This window comes from Gadus macrocephalus, chromosome 11, assembly GCF_031168955.1.
Source record: "Gadus macrocephalus chromosome 11, ASM3116895v1".
NCBI classification, from domain to species: Eukaryota; Metazoa; Chordata; class Actinopteri; order Gadiformes; family Gadidae; genus Gadus; species Gadus macrocephalus.
This window is the reverse complement of record NC_082392.1, coordinates 3,280,799-3,292,771: the sequence shown is the minus strand read 5'-3', so window position 1 is coordinate 3,292,771 and position 11,973 is coordinate 3,280,799. Positions and strand designations below refer to the sequence as shown.

Genomic DNA, 11,973 nt, shown 5'->3' with positions numbered 1-11,973 from the left:
GATGCAAGTGTGTTCAGTTTAAAACCACCATGACCGCCGCTTAACAACAGGGTCAAAACGAACACCGACAGTGTCTCGCCTCCTGTCAGCGTCCTGTGAGCGGCCTGGCCCCTGGGGGCCCCTCTGACGGGGCCCGGCCCCTGGGGGCCCCTCTGACGGGGCCCGTTCTGGAAGCCCGCCGTGTGACCAAAGGAAACCACCGCTGGGTTTGTTTGCGTTTCCTCTTTGTTGATCTAATGAGGACCACACTGGAGTCGTCGTGGTCGGCCCAGCATGCATTAAAGACCCCTGTGTTATTGTGGCCCCCAGCCCGGGGAGCGGACAGGGTGGGGGGGGTGTGAAAGGCCTCACCTGCTGGGGTTTACCCACCGGGCCCCATAAAGGGCCCCTGCACCGCTCTGCCCCGTCCCAGGGAGCGTTAAACGGCCCTCAATCCGGGGAGGGGACGTGGCGGGGACAAACTGCCCCCCCCCCCCCCCCCCGCCTCGGTGGATATGAGCTGTTAATGGCCGCAGTAAAGGCCAGCGTGGTCGGGATGGGGGTTCTGTGAGTAGTGTTAATAGTCTGCCGGGACTTGTTTTTATTCAGCTCAAGTTAACTGCCCCCTTCTGCCCACTTACTCTGTTTTAACCGTCTTTGCTCTCGCCGTGTGTGTGTGTGTGTGTGTGTGTGTGTGTGTGTGTGTGTGTGTGTGTGTGTGTGTGTGTGTGTGTGTGTTGAGCTGGTCAACACACTCGTCTCCATACGCACGTGAAGGCACGTGCAGATGTGTGTACAGGATGTCCGTGGTGCACGATGATGATCATTCTCCAACCCTTGTTGCAGTCAGTCACTAAGTAATTCTTAACCATTGCTTGAATTCATTTGAGGTATGTGACGTTTAAAATGTGACACATTGTTAAAAACAAAATTGGGAACATTTATAAAGTTGGGAAACTAGTCCAGAACAGAGGTACCATTATATTGAGTTAAGCTGAAAAACAATCAACTTCATTTTTTGTAATAATGCATATTCTGTTCAACGCATGCACGCCTCCGGCCTGTATCTGTTTGTGTGTAAAACCCTTCACCCAGCTTCTGTGAAACAGTCCCGCCCCGCCGTGGCTTAATAAATCATGTTCCGTCTGACGGCGGCGTATCTCATCCTAAACAGCGCGCTCGTTACCAGGGCTACGCTGTCAGCAGAGTCACCTCAGCGTAAAGTATAATGAAACCGTTTGCAGCCCATCAATAACAGAGTCTCCCACTCCGGGGAAGCCATTTTAGAGCGGGGACGAAACCGTTCCTCATTGTCTGGAGTGGACAGCCCTCCCCTCTCCCACCTCGAGCCCAGCCGGATAACTAGAAGGATGGGAGTGTGGGGGGGGGGGGGGGGGAGCTCACTTAGTCCCCATGTCTCCCTGGACACTCATGTCCGACCCCCCCCCCCCCCCCCCCCCCCAGTTAAAAACTGTTCAGCACTCCACAATGGGCCCTTTTAGTCGCTTTAATTGCCGTGGTAATGGCCCGGATAAGAGCAACACCTAAAAAGGAAAAAAAAAAACAGCAGCCACTCAAACATCTGCAGCGGCCGCCTCTGACGAGCTTAAGTACATACTTTACTACGCCCTGGGCGGCAATGGTGTCCTCAGAATGAATTGCTTGTAACATTGCTCAGGGCGTGAAGATACACATATCTATAAATATATATACATTATATATATATATATATATATATATATATATATATATATATATATATATATATATATATATGTGTATATACACGGAGCACGTGGACATGGCGGCACGCTTGGCCCTGCGGTACCTAGTTCAGGTGTCAGAAGGCGGCCGACGGACCACATGACGGGGCTTTGGCACGCACATGTGAAGTAGGAGGGCGGGGACGGGCGGCAGCTGACGGAGGCACGGCCTCCGGCGGCCGTGGGAGGTGGAGGAGGACGGACGGAGCTGGAGGAGCCAAATGGAGAGGAACTGGGGGGGGGGCCGGGGGCCATGCACCACAGCTCTCCGCCGGCGGTTTGATTCTAGTGCACTTTCAGATACAGTGTGGGTGGGGGGGGGGGGGGGGGTCGCAGCGGACAGCTGGGGGGTGTCTGTGTTTTAAGCGTTGTAGAAGTTATGCCGTGATAAAACTAGCTCTTTGGGGAACACACATATAAATGTATTGATGTTTAAATTCATGTTCAATCTCCTTTGCAGATTTCCAAACTGTGACGCCATGTATTCATTAAAACAGTTTGCTTGGGTCACTTTATTCTTGTAGGCTCCTGTTTTACCCCTGTTGTGCTGATTCATATTTTCTTCTGTATTTATATTTATATATCTATATTTAATTTGATGTCCATCTGTTTTAGTTTCTGCATGATTCTCTAGAAATGCTAAGATTGAGACTTTGACTATTACTACTGCACCTGCTAAACATTTTAGAGCCTGCTTATCACAAGAACTACCTAGAGGCTCAATAGCTTTCTCTGTGCGTTAAGTGGTTCAACAACACACACAAATCTCCACATTTTCATTTGAAATGTGTCAAAAGGCTTTAAGCCACAAGGTTCAACTCAGTGCAGGCCAGAAAATACGCAAATAGCAGATGGCACCCGACGGCAATTATTCCAAAGGGACAGGGAAAAACGTCCATTGAAGACATTTCCAAAAACCAAATGATTTGTGTCCAGTGCATGATCAGCAAGACCTCCTTTAAGACCATCTGAGGCAGACTGTCCAATGAGACCAGACCACTGTCTGCAACCGTCTTGTGATTCATCTGTACAGAGAACACAAAACCTTTGTGGCCTCAATATGTAGAACCATCATTGCCCCAGAAATATCCCTATCCGAACTTGAATCACAATCACGATATATCAGCAGGTTTCATGGCAATCGTCGTTTAAAAAGAGCTCAATAAACTGGCACTGAACCCTGGAATACACCAGAGGTAGTATTGAGTTTTGGGGATGTCTTGCTCTGAGTAAGTGACTCTCACCTTTCTTCTTTAGATAAAAGCTTTTAACTGACTTAATGAATTGTGAATCTAGGAAGCGTGCCATCCCTTCTGTCTTAACAAATAAAGAAAGAACTTAGTAATTATTCGGCAGGGTTACGCTCCGAAACACCCAAGCTTATCGGGATTCTTAACGAGGACTATGGATACCAATGGCTTGGAGATGTATCAAAATCTCCATCCAATAATAATACAAACCTATGGACACGCCAGGACGAAACAGTCAATGTCAAAAGGCATAAGATAAGAGCGATAGGATTATGGAATGTGCTTTCTTGGAATCTGCAAAGACAAACTGTTTGTGAAGCTCATTTGGTTAATGGATGTCTGAAACAAAAACATGACGAAAGAAAGAAAGCATGAAAATGGTGTGACTTGTTGGTGTGAATACTGAGAAACCTTGTGCAACTCACAATGAATACTCCAGGTAAAAAAAACCGATATATTATGTATTTTTAATCAAACCCCAAAAGATACGTGATACAAGAATGTTATGAATGCATGATTTGTATAATTGTGCAGATTTCAGATTTCAAACATTAATATGTGCATTTAGTTTTCCACCATTTCTGCTGCCATTTGACCTAAACAACTATGCAGATCTATGCCGGTCTCAACCACCACTTACCCTCATTGGCCTCCACATTGAGACTCAATGCAAGGCGTGGCTTTCTCATCGTAACGATGGATGGCTGAGACATTGTGGAAGGAATCATGTGACTAGTGGTCGTAAGTACAACCCTCAACCCACAAGTATTGTTCAGTTGAACCGTAACAAAAAGGCACACCTTCATCGGGAAAGGAAAAACGTGAGCAAAATCCAAAGCCAGGTTAAATGCAACCAGAGAAAACAAGGCATACTTTGGCCATCTAGTACTAGTACTGAGTGAGACACACCGTAATACTTTAGATTAACAAGCAGTTGCCAGGCCTTTGCGATGACCTATTTTAAAACCCAAACATGTTAAAAGTAACAAAAACAAATAAGACTTCGTCTTCACTGGAAGACTGGAACCAGCGGTCCATGATATCAAAAGGAACACTGTATTGTTTGCATAGAAGTCCGACTTGTCATTCTTCCCGACCTCTCAGTATGCACAGCCTTTCAGAGACGGCTGGACGTGCACGCAGAAATCCTGGAGCGGTGATTCAAAGAAGAGAAGAAAGAAAGAAGAACCAACACTTCTACGAGTTTGACCCCAAAATCAGAACCAAAGTGAGTGTCCGCATCGAGGGTCCCGTCGATCAGTTCAAAGGCACTCCAAACCCCCGGACCCCTGGCACCCATACCCACCCCCTCCCCCCAGGGGTCCACCCCGACCCCAAAAGAGGCGACCATCAGGACGAACAAGGCTCAGTTAGCTCCACCTCCGCACACTTCCAACCAAAAAACAAAAAACAAAAACCTCGCCCGACCACCGGGGGGCGCTCAGTCGTCGCTGGAGTACTCGGAGTGCTCCATGGGCGCGTCCGCCCAGGACGCCCGCTTGATGTGCTGCTGCCAGCCGCGGGCCTGGGCCATCACGGCCCGGGGCAGGGGCAGCACGCAGGCCGCCAGCCCCGACACGCGCCCCTCGAACGGCGTGCCGACCTCCCATTGGTCCAGGTCGGCGTCGTACACGTGCACGTACCTCATGCGGTTGCCCTTGTTGTGCGAGCGGCCCCCTAGCACGTAGATGCGGGCGTCCAGCACGGCCAGCCCGGGCTCCCCGTGGCCCGCCGGCAGCGGGCTCACCAGGGACCAGGAGTCGGCCTGCGGGTCGAAGCACGCCACCTGGTGGCCGCACGCGCACACAGCGAGGGAGGAGACGGAGAGAGCGCTGGTTTAATGGGAGATCGTGATAATAATTCATGTCATGGGGTGAACGGTTTTCGTCATCCTCTTTCAATTGTTGGCCAACCATTATTATTTCAGAGTTAAAACTAATCGATAAATGGCTGTAACTGAAATCTAAAAGCAGAGATAAAACAGTAAAAAACCCTGACGACCGACAGATCAATAAACAACCCCCGTCACATCAGTGTAGGGCTGCTCGATTATGGGAAAAATCATAATCATAAAGATTATTTTGGTCAATATCATTCCAATATCGTGGAATCACGATTATTCAAACGATTATTTTTGAGTTTGAAAACATGATGCATTTATTCAGCACGTCTCTCTCAAAGAACACTTTTGTAACTGAGAACTTTGAAATTTCGCCTTAGAAAAAAGCACAAAATTGTAAAAAAGTATATTGAAATCTAAAATAATGTACGGATATGTATCCAGCTGGACTGCACTTTATGTAAAACATTTAGTAAAAAAAATGAAAAAGAAAATGAGATGACATTAGTTTTGTGATCGTTTGACGCTAAAGTCGCCCAGCCCCACGTCAGTGTGTCTGGTACCTTGAGGACGTCGCGGCGGTAGCTGTGCTCGTCGTTGCTCCCTCCGATCACGTAGAGGCGGCCGCCGCGGGCCGCCACGCCGTGCCACGCCCGCTCCACCGGGCCCTCGGCGCAGGCCGCCCATTGGTCGGTGGCCGGGTCGAAGCAGTACGTCTCCCGCAGGTAGGCCAGCCCCCGCCGGCCGCACGTCACGTAGATCCGTCCGTCCAGCACCGCGCCCGCGTGCGCGTACACCTGAGGACCAGAGGGGGGCGCCGGGTGGGTGCTGGGTGACCGGCAGAGAACTTAAGGGCTGATGACGGTCCCACGCTCAGGCGACGCAAACGACCACGCAGACGCTTCGACGGCGTCGTGAACCTTCATGGTTCTGCGTGGGGTTTTAGCAAGCGGACCAATCACAGCCCTCGCTGCTGCGTCCCCCCAGACGGAAGGTTAACCTTTTTTTGGAGGCGCACGTCCACCGCCCTTGCGGTGGACGCAAGGAGGGTCCGCAAGGACGTAAGGGGTCCGTAACCCCCATGCGTTTGGGGAACATGGGACCATAATCAGCCCTTTGGTGTCAACTGTGGGCGAAGGTTTGACCCGTTTTGACCCTGGGGTCAATGTTTGACCCTGGGGACCCCATAATAATAGAATCTCATGAGAGTGGGGCTCCCATCAAGGAGGGAGGGAGATAAGTATCGTATCACTACAGTCCCCGCTAGCATTGAATCAGGCGGAGGTGGTGTGCTGTGCACTAGCGCATCATGACCGAGTTTATAGCGCCGCCCTGTGGCTCGTTCGAGGACATGCGAGCAACTGAACCAAAAAACGTTTTGGTTTGTTTCAAAACATGGGCTTATATGATCGTCCCCATAGCCATTTATGCCCAGTAATTAATTATATCATGACACTTAAGTACGACCCTGATTTTGAGAAAACCAGAGTAAAATCCTATTTCTTGTCTCCTCAGAACACTATGCGTTCTTCTCGTTTGTTGACATAGGAGTGGCCTTTGCGAGATACTTCCACGTCGCGCCCAAGCGGGGCCGTGGGGGTGTGTGTGGACATGTGGAGCTCTGTCTGGGAAGCGGTGGACTGGGGAGTCCGAGAGAAAGTCGAGCTTCCCAGACACTTATAGTACATCCCAACGGTGTTTGGATGTGTGGAGCTCGTTCCGGGAAGACATTGATTTTTAAGGTGGGTGCGTCCGAGACAGTGTTAGGCTTCCCGTACATCTATCGTGTAACTCGTTTAACTTGTTTATGGAATGCGGTGTGTGGATGCGCATTCTACACACAACATCGCTCATACACAACGACGGTACTAAAAACAGCATCACAAAATCTGCATTGGTCGTAACCACGGTCGTAACCACGGTCGTAACCCTCAATCCGAAACAATAATTCTTAACCCCATAGTGTATAAACTCCAGCAGAAACAGTGGGACCAACGACACTTTAAAAGGTGACATATTATACCACCAGGTGTGATTGGCAGCACAAGTGGGCGTGTCCACCTAAACACATTCCTACAAAACATCCCCAGGCTCCACCCCCCCCCCCCCCCCCCCCAGTACCTCTCTCTTGAGCGGGGCGACGCACTCCCAGGTGTTGGTGTGGGGGTCGTAGCGCTCCACAGAGTCCAGCTCGTTGCGGTAGTCGCGGCCCCCGATGGCGTAGATGTGCTCCCCCAGGACGCACACGCTGTGGTCGGCCCTCTGCTGCAGCAGGGGCTGGATGCAGCACCAGCTGTTGTGTCGGGGGTCGTACCTGGAGGGCGCACACAAACAGCACACGACGAGTCGACGCACGACAACAACAACAACCGCCGAAAGGCACAAAGCTTCAGAAGCGGCGACTCCACGATCGCTGAGATTTAATCAGACGTAAGCGGATTTGTGAGGGACGATTACAGCCGGGATCGAATTAAGTGTGAGCTCACCTAAGGAGGCACACAGTGAGATTGCTGTGTGCGCTGTAAATAGACGGGCCGAAGCGTATGCCGCGGAACACGATCCCGCTCTCGTAACATCATCACGCATCGCACGCGATTAAAGCCACCCGACAAATCGTCTTGATTCTCTCCTTCACCACCACACCAAGTTGTTCCTCGATACATAAAGACCTGGCCCTCCAGCCGGATTCAAACACACTAAACACCTCCAGCAGCTGACCTCCCAGTAGGATTCAAACACACCCAGACACACTATACACACCCAGAGGCTGACCCCCAGTATGATTCAAACACACCCAGGCACACTAAACTCTAAACTGCACTGGGAAGGAGATGCTTTTAATCTCATTGTAACGTGCATAGTGGCTATAAAAGGCATTCATTCATCCATTCATCCATAAACACATCCAGACGCTGACCTCCAGCAGCGGGTCTCGGCGCGGAAGCCGCTGGTGTTCTTGTCGCCGCCCACCAGGTAAACAAAGTTGTTGAGCACGGCCACGCCCTGGTTGGACATGTGGGGGGCTTGCGCGGCGCCCAGCGTCCGCCACTCGCCCCAGCTGGGGTGGAACACCTGGAAGAGCCCCTCGGTGTCCGAGGTGGCGCCCGAGTTGGCGTACATGCCGCCGAAGCCCAGGACGCAGCGGGCGTTGGAGCGCGGCTGCGTGCGCGGGCCCTGCAGCACGGGCTGCAGCACCTCCTGCTCGTGGTAGCGCAGCGCCGCCGCCACCGACTCCTTCAGCGGGCAGGCGTCCAGGCGGCCGTACAGACGCTGCAGCACCGGCCGCTCCATCAGGCAGAAGCGCACCGCCTCCAGCATCTTCAGGTTGTCCTGGAGACGGAGGGAGGAGAGGGGAGGGGAGAGGGGGGGTGAGGGACGGTGGGAAGCTTCCTCCGCATGAGGAAGGGAATTGATAAAAAGGAAAAGGGGAAAGCACCTGACACCACTTTGTTATAAGATAAGATAAGATAAGATAAGATATAACTTTATTAATCCCCCGTAGGAGAAATGTGTTTGTTGCAGCAGCAGTGGAAGGACACAGGACAAAATAACAATGTAATAAATACAATAAATAAATACAAAGCACTATATTATGTATGCGGCCATGGTTATATATATTCACTGTTACATGGTTGAGTTTGGAGCAGGAAAACCCCAGCAGCATTCCTAAGGAATGTTTAGTCCCTCATAATTTGAATCATTAAATAGAAGCCACAGACGCTTTTATCAAAAGCCACTTACAATACAAAAGTATAGGTTGTTTCTCAAAAGAAAGAGAAACAACATATCGCTTTCAGTTCAGTAAGGATGTTCATCGAACCAAGTGCCAAGCAAGCACTAACAATCACTAGGTTAACCCATTACCCGTATACGACAAAGAAAGCTTGAATACACTGCAAAAACTCTAAATCTTGCCAAGTATATTTTTCTAATTTCTAGTCAAAATATCTCATCACACTTAATATAAGACAAAATCACCTAAAGAGCAAGATTTAAGTGATATAAAGGAGCTTGTTTTTAGACAGTGCATCTTGAATATGTTGTTAAGTGAAACTGTATTGAAAACATCTTGTTTTGAGTCATATCTCGGGTTAAACAAGCTTTTTTGACATGTCATTAGGTTTTTAAGCTGCTGTGTTATTTGTAAAAGATGAATCGTCTTTTGCATCACATCCTTTACATCACAATACGAGTAAAATATAGCTAAAAATTAGTTTTCCCAGCAAATTTCAAGATCACTCTTATCTTGTTAGGCTTCAATATGATGTCTTATTTCAAGAAATCTTACAATTTTCACTTGTTCCATTGGCAGATATTTTTGCTTATTACAAAGCAAAAATATCTTGCATTAATATTTTTTTGCTTATTTTAGGAGTGGCCTCTTTTGCAGATGCAACACGATGCTAAGTAGTATTTTTAAGTGCACGGACGTACAACGTACAATAAGTGAGGGCCCTGGGGGGTTAAGGGGGGAGGCTATGCGGAGTCCAGGTGAACTCAGAACAACAGAGTCTCGAGTCTATTGCGGAGACTGGTGAGCGACTCTGCGGTACCATGTGAATACTCTGTGGTGGCTCAGAACCCAGAGGGGGCGGGGGGGGGGGGGGGGGGGGGGCAACAGGGGGACCCACCTGCAGGCACACCTGGTCCGTCTCCACCTGCTCGGGGCTGTAGTGGTAGTGCAGCGCCGCCTCGTACACCTCGTTCTCGCTGAGCACCTCCAGCTCCTCGCTGCTCAGGACCTGCAGCACCTTGTCGGGGGGCAGCTGGCGGTACGCCGCGGTGCGGGACAGCGTCTGGATGTTCTGCAGGATGTACGCGTGGATCTTGGTCTCCAGCTGCTGCAGGCCAAACATGTCCGCCAGCTTGTGGACCTCCAGGATGTTGCTCTCGTCCAACCAGGAGAAGAGGAAGTCGCAGCAGAAGCTGATCACCTCCCCGATCTGAGGAAAAGAGGGTTAGATACATGGGTGTCAGTCTGTTAGGTTGAAGATCAACTGCCTCCGCTGGACGCCTGGTACCGCAATCGCTAAGAGCAAGCAAAGGTCGTTCATCACAGTCACAGCTCATCTCTGTTTTGGCAACGCAGTGGTGGAACGAGCTCCCTGCCGACGTAAGGACCGCAGAGTCACTCACAAACTTCCGCAAAAGACTCAAGACTTACTTGTTCAGAGCTTCCCCTTTTCCCCTCACGTCCTTGCACTTAAAAATAGTACTTAGCATTGTGTAGCATCTTATCCTAGCTGTCTTTGTTGTATACGGGGAATGGGTTAACCTTGCGATTGTAAATGTTTGGCACTTGGTTCTTTGAACATCCTTACTGTACCGACAGCGATATATTATTGTAATTTCGCTTTGGATAAATGCGTCTGCTAAATGCCCTGAATGTAAATGTGAGTCGAGCTTTTGATTATCGGGCTTAATCAAACAATGGGCACTACTCATCGATGACGTTCATATGGAAAGAACGGCCTGCTAGAGTTCCTTTATGGATCTCCATTCGTATGATGTGTTTGAATGTTTACCTGGACCAGAGTGGCAGCGATTAGCACCTCCTGCACATTGTCCAGGTCTAGCTCGATCTCCGAGGTGTAGATGAAGTCCAGCAGCTTCGACAAGGCCGTGTAGGTAACACCGTGCACGGCTATCTCCGTCTGCTGAGCCTCGCGCAGCCCCCCAGCAAACATCCCCCTAGGATGAAATAACTCCCCGTCAGACGTCGCAGAGCCGCTCAATCAAAACTAAAATCTACAACCCTAACAGCCCAAACAAACCTTGACAAGGGCCTGCCTTACCTAAAGTAGTCGCAGGCCGCGGCCAGAAGGATGCGATGGGCTTTGATGGGTCGACCCTCCGCCAGGAGCACCACGTCGAACAGGATGCCGCTCTGTCTCAGGTCGTGGAGGCCGCTCATCACGGTCCCATAGTGGGCAGAGCTTGCATAGGTTTGGCGGCTGGAGGGGCCCGCGACGTCGGCCCGTCCCGCCAGCGGACTCAGCTGGCGGGCCTCAGCCATGGCAGGACAGGAGCTTTTGTTGGCTCTCCTTAACCTTCTTCTGTTCAACTAAAAAGTACCGTTGTCGTCTGTATCACTGGCGACATTTTGGAAGCCCCTGCGACTACACATTGAGCGGGTTTGGGAAGGGACAGAAAAGCAGTAGATGTGAGTTTAACGACGTTACTTGTGCTCGTCAGCTGATGTTGACGCTACAGGACGGCTAGTCAGAGTTGTTAAGTGGAACGATCAAGTTCTGCGCATGGTGTTAGAGTAACATTAGAAGAGATGTGTATATATATATATATATAGGCCTATATATATATATATGTGTATAGTCGATGTGGTTAGTATTGAACCTTTAAAACAGCTAGCCTGTGCAGTAACGCGACGTTACGTCGATGATTTAAAGGCTAAGTTACTAGCTAGTAAGAAGACAAAACAAGACGGTACATTTCCTAAATCGACATCACACATCATCCAACGAACCGTTTTTAATCGGGACATGTTGTTGAAGGTCGATGTTGGCCTGAAAAAGGAACTAACGCCGACCGCTTCGTCGCAGGTACACGGTTTGACAAATCAAAACAACACTGTTTACTTCTGGCCTGTCACGTGGGATCACACGTCAAGTGTTAGAGGCCGTCGGTTAGCCCCGCCCCTTTCACAAGGACCAATCGGGATTCAAATTTTTATTTTATTTTTTATTTTTAACGTTTTATCGGATTTTAGTTGCATATAACCTATATAATTATTATTTTATATAATTTTTTAATATTGCCGAGCTGCCAAAAGACGGCTACATACATTATAAAAAATATTGCACTTGATCGCAGGACCCTCTATCGGACAGCAGAGGGCGCCATTTCGACAGGTCTTGCGTCTGGCTACGTAGATAACGCACAGCTCGGCCAACAAGGAGGTGATCTACTACGGTCGAGCGTTTATCTGTGCACCATGCACCCCATGCCCCATTCTCCGGTGCGCACAGGCCTTTAGATTTTTTATAGAAATCCATTCTGTAATAATAATAATATGAAATAAAATATTGTTTTACATGCTGCGCTGCACATCTGCCCCAAACGCATTAAACAAAATAATACAGGGCCAAAATTACGCCCTTCAGTGCAAGATTACATTCCAATA

At 49.5% G+C, this 11,973-nt stretch overlaps 1 protein-coding gene across 3 annotated transcripts; it reads right to left on the bottom strand.

Annotated features, from left to right (window-relative positions):
- Positions 1–3,442: 3,442 nt before the first annotated feature.
- klhl22 (kelch-like family member 22) lies at positions 3,443–11,478 on the bottom strand. 3 transcript variants are annotated; one of them, XM_060066095.1, is made up of 8 exons: positions 11,317–11,478; positions 10,628–10,951; positions 10,358–10,523; positions 9,464–9,775; positions 7,750–8,162; positions 6,954–7,146; positions 5,396–5,629; positions 3,443–4,778 (listed from the first exon to the last, which is right to left on the bottom strand). In XM_060066095.1, exons 2-8 carry the CDS (start codon positions 10,846–10,848, stop codon positions 4,434–4,436), a joined length of 1,884 nt encoding a protein of 627 aa, XP_059922078.1. In that variant the 5' UTR covers positions 10,849–10,951; positions 11,317–11,478; the 3' UTR covers positions 3,443–4,433. The 3 variants fall into 3 exon arrangements, with proteins under 3 accessions (XP_059922078.1, XP_059922076.1, XP_059922077.1); XM_060066093.1 differs by having other exon boundaries at positions 10,358–10,542; positions 10,629–10,951; XM_060066094.1 differs by having other exon boundaries at positions 10,358–10,550; positions 10,637–10,951.
- Between the last annotated feature and the right edge of the window lie 495 nt (positions 11,479–11,973).

Coding starts and splice junctions, on each gene's coding strand:
- klhl22 (XM_060066093.1), bottom strand. CDS start 10,848: ATGGCTGAGGCCCGCCAGCTGAGTCCGCTGGCGGGACGGGCCGACGTC. Junction 10,543..10,628: donor CGCGGCCTGCGACTACTTTA/GGTAAGGCAGGC, acceptor CGACGTCTGACG/GGGAGTTATTTCATCCTAGG. Junction 4,779..5,395: donor ACCGCCGCGACGTCCTCAAG/GTACCAGACACA, acceptor TGCGGCCACCAG/GTGGCGTGCTTCGACCCGCA.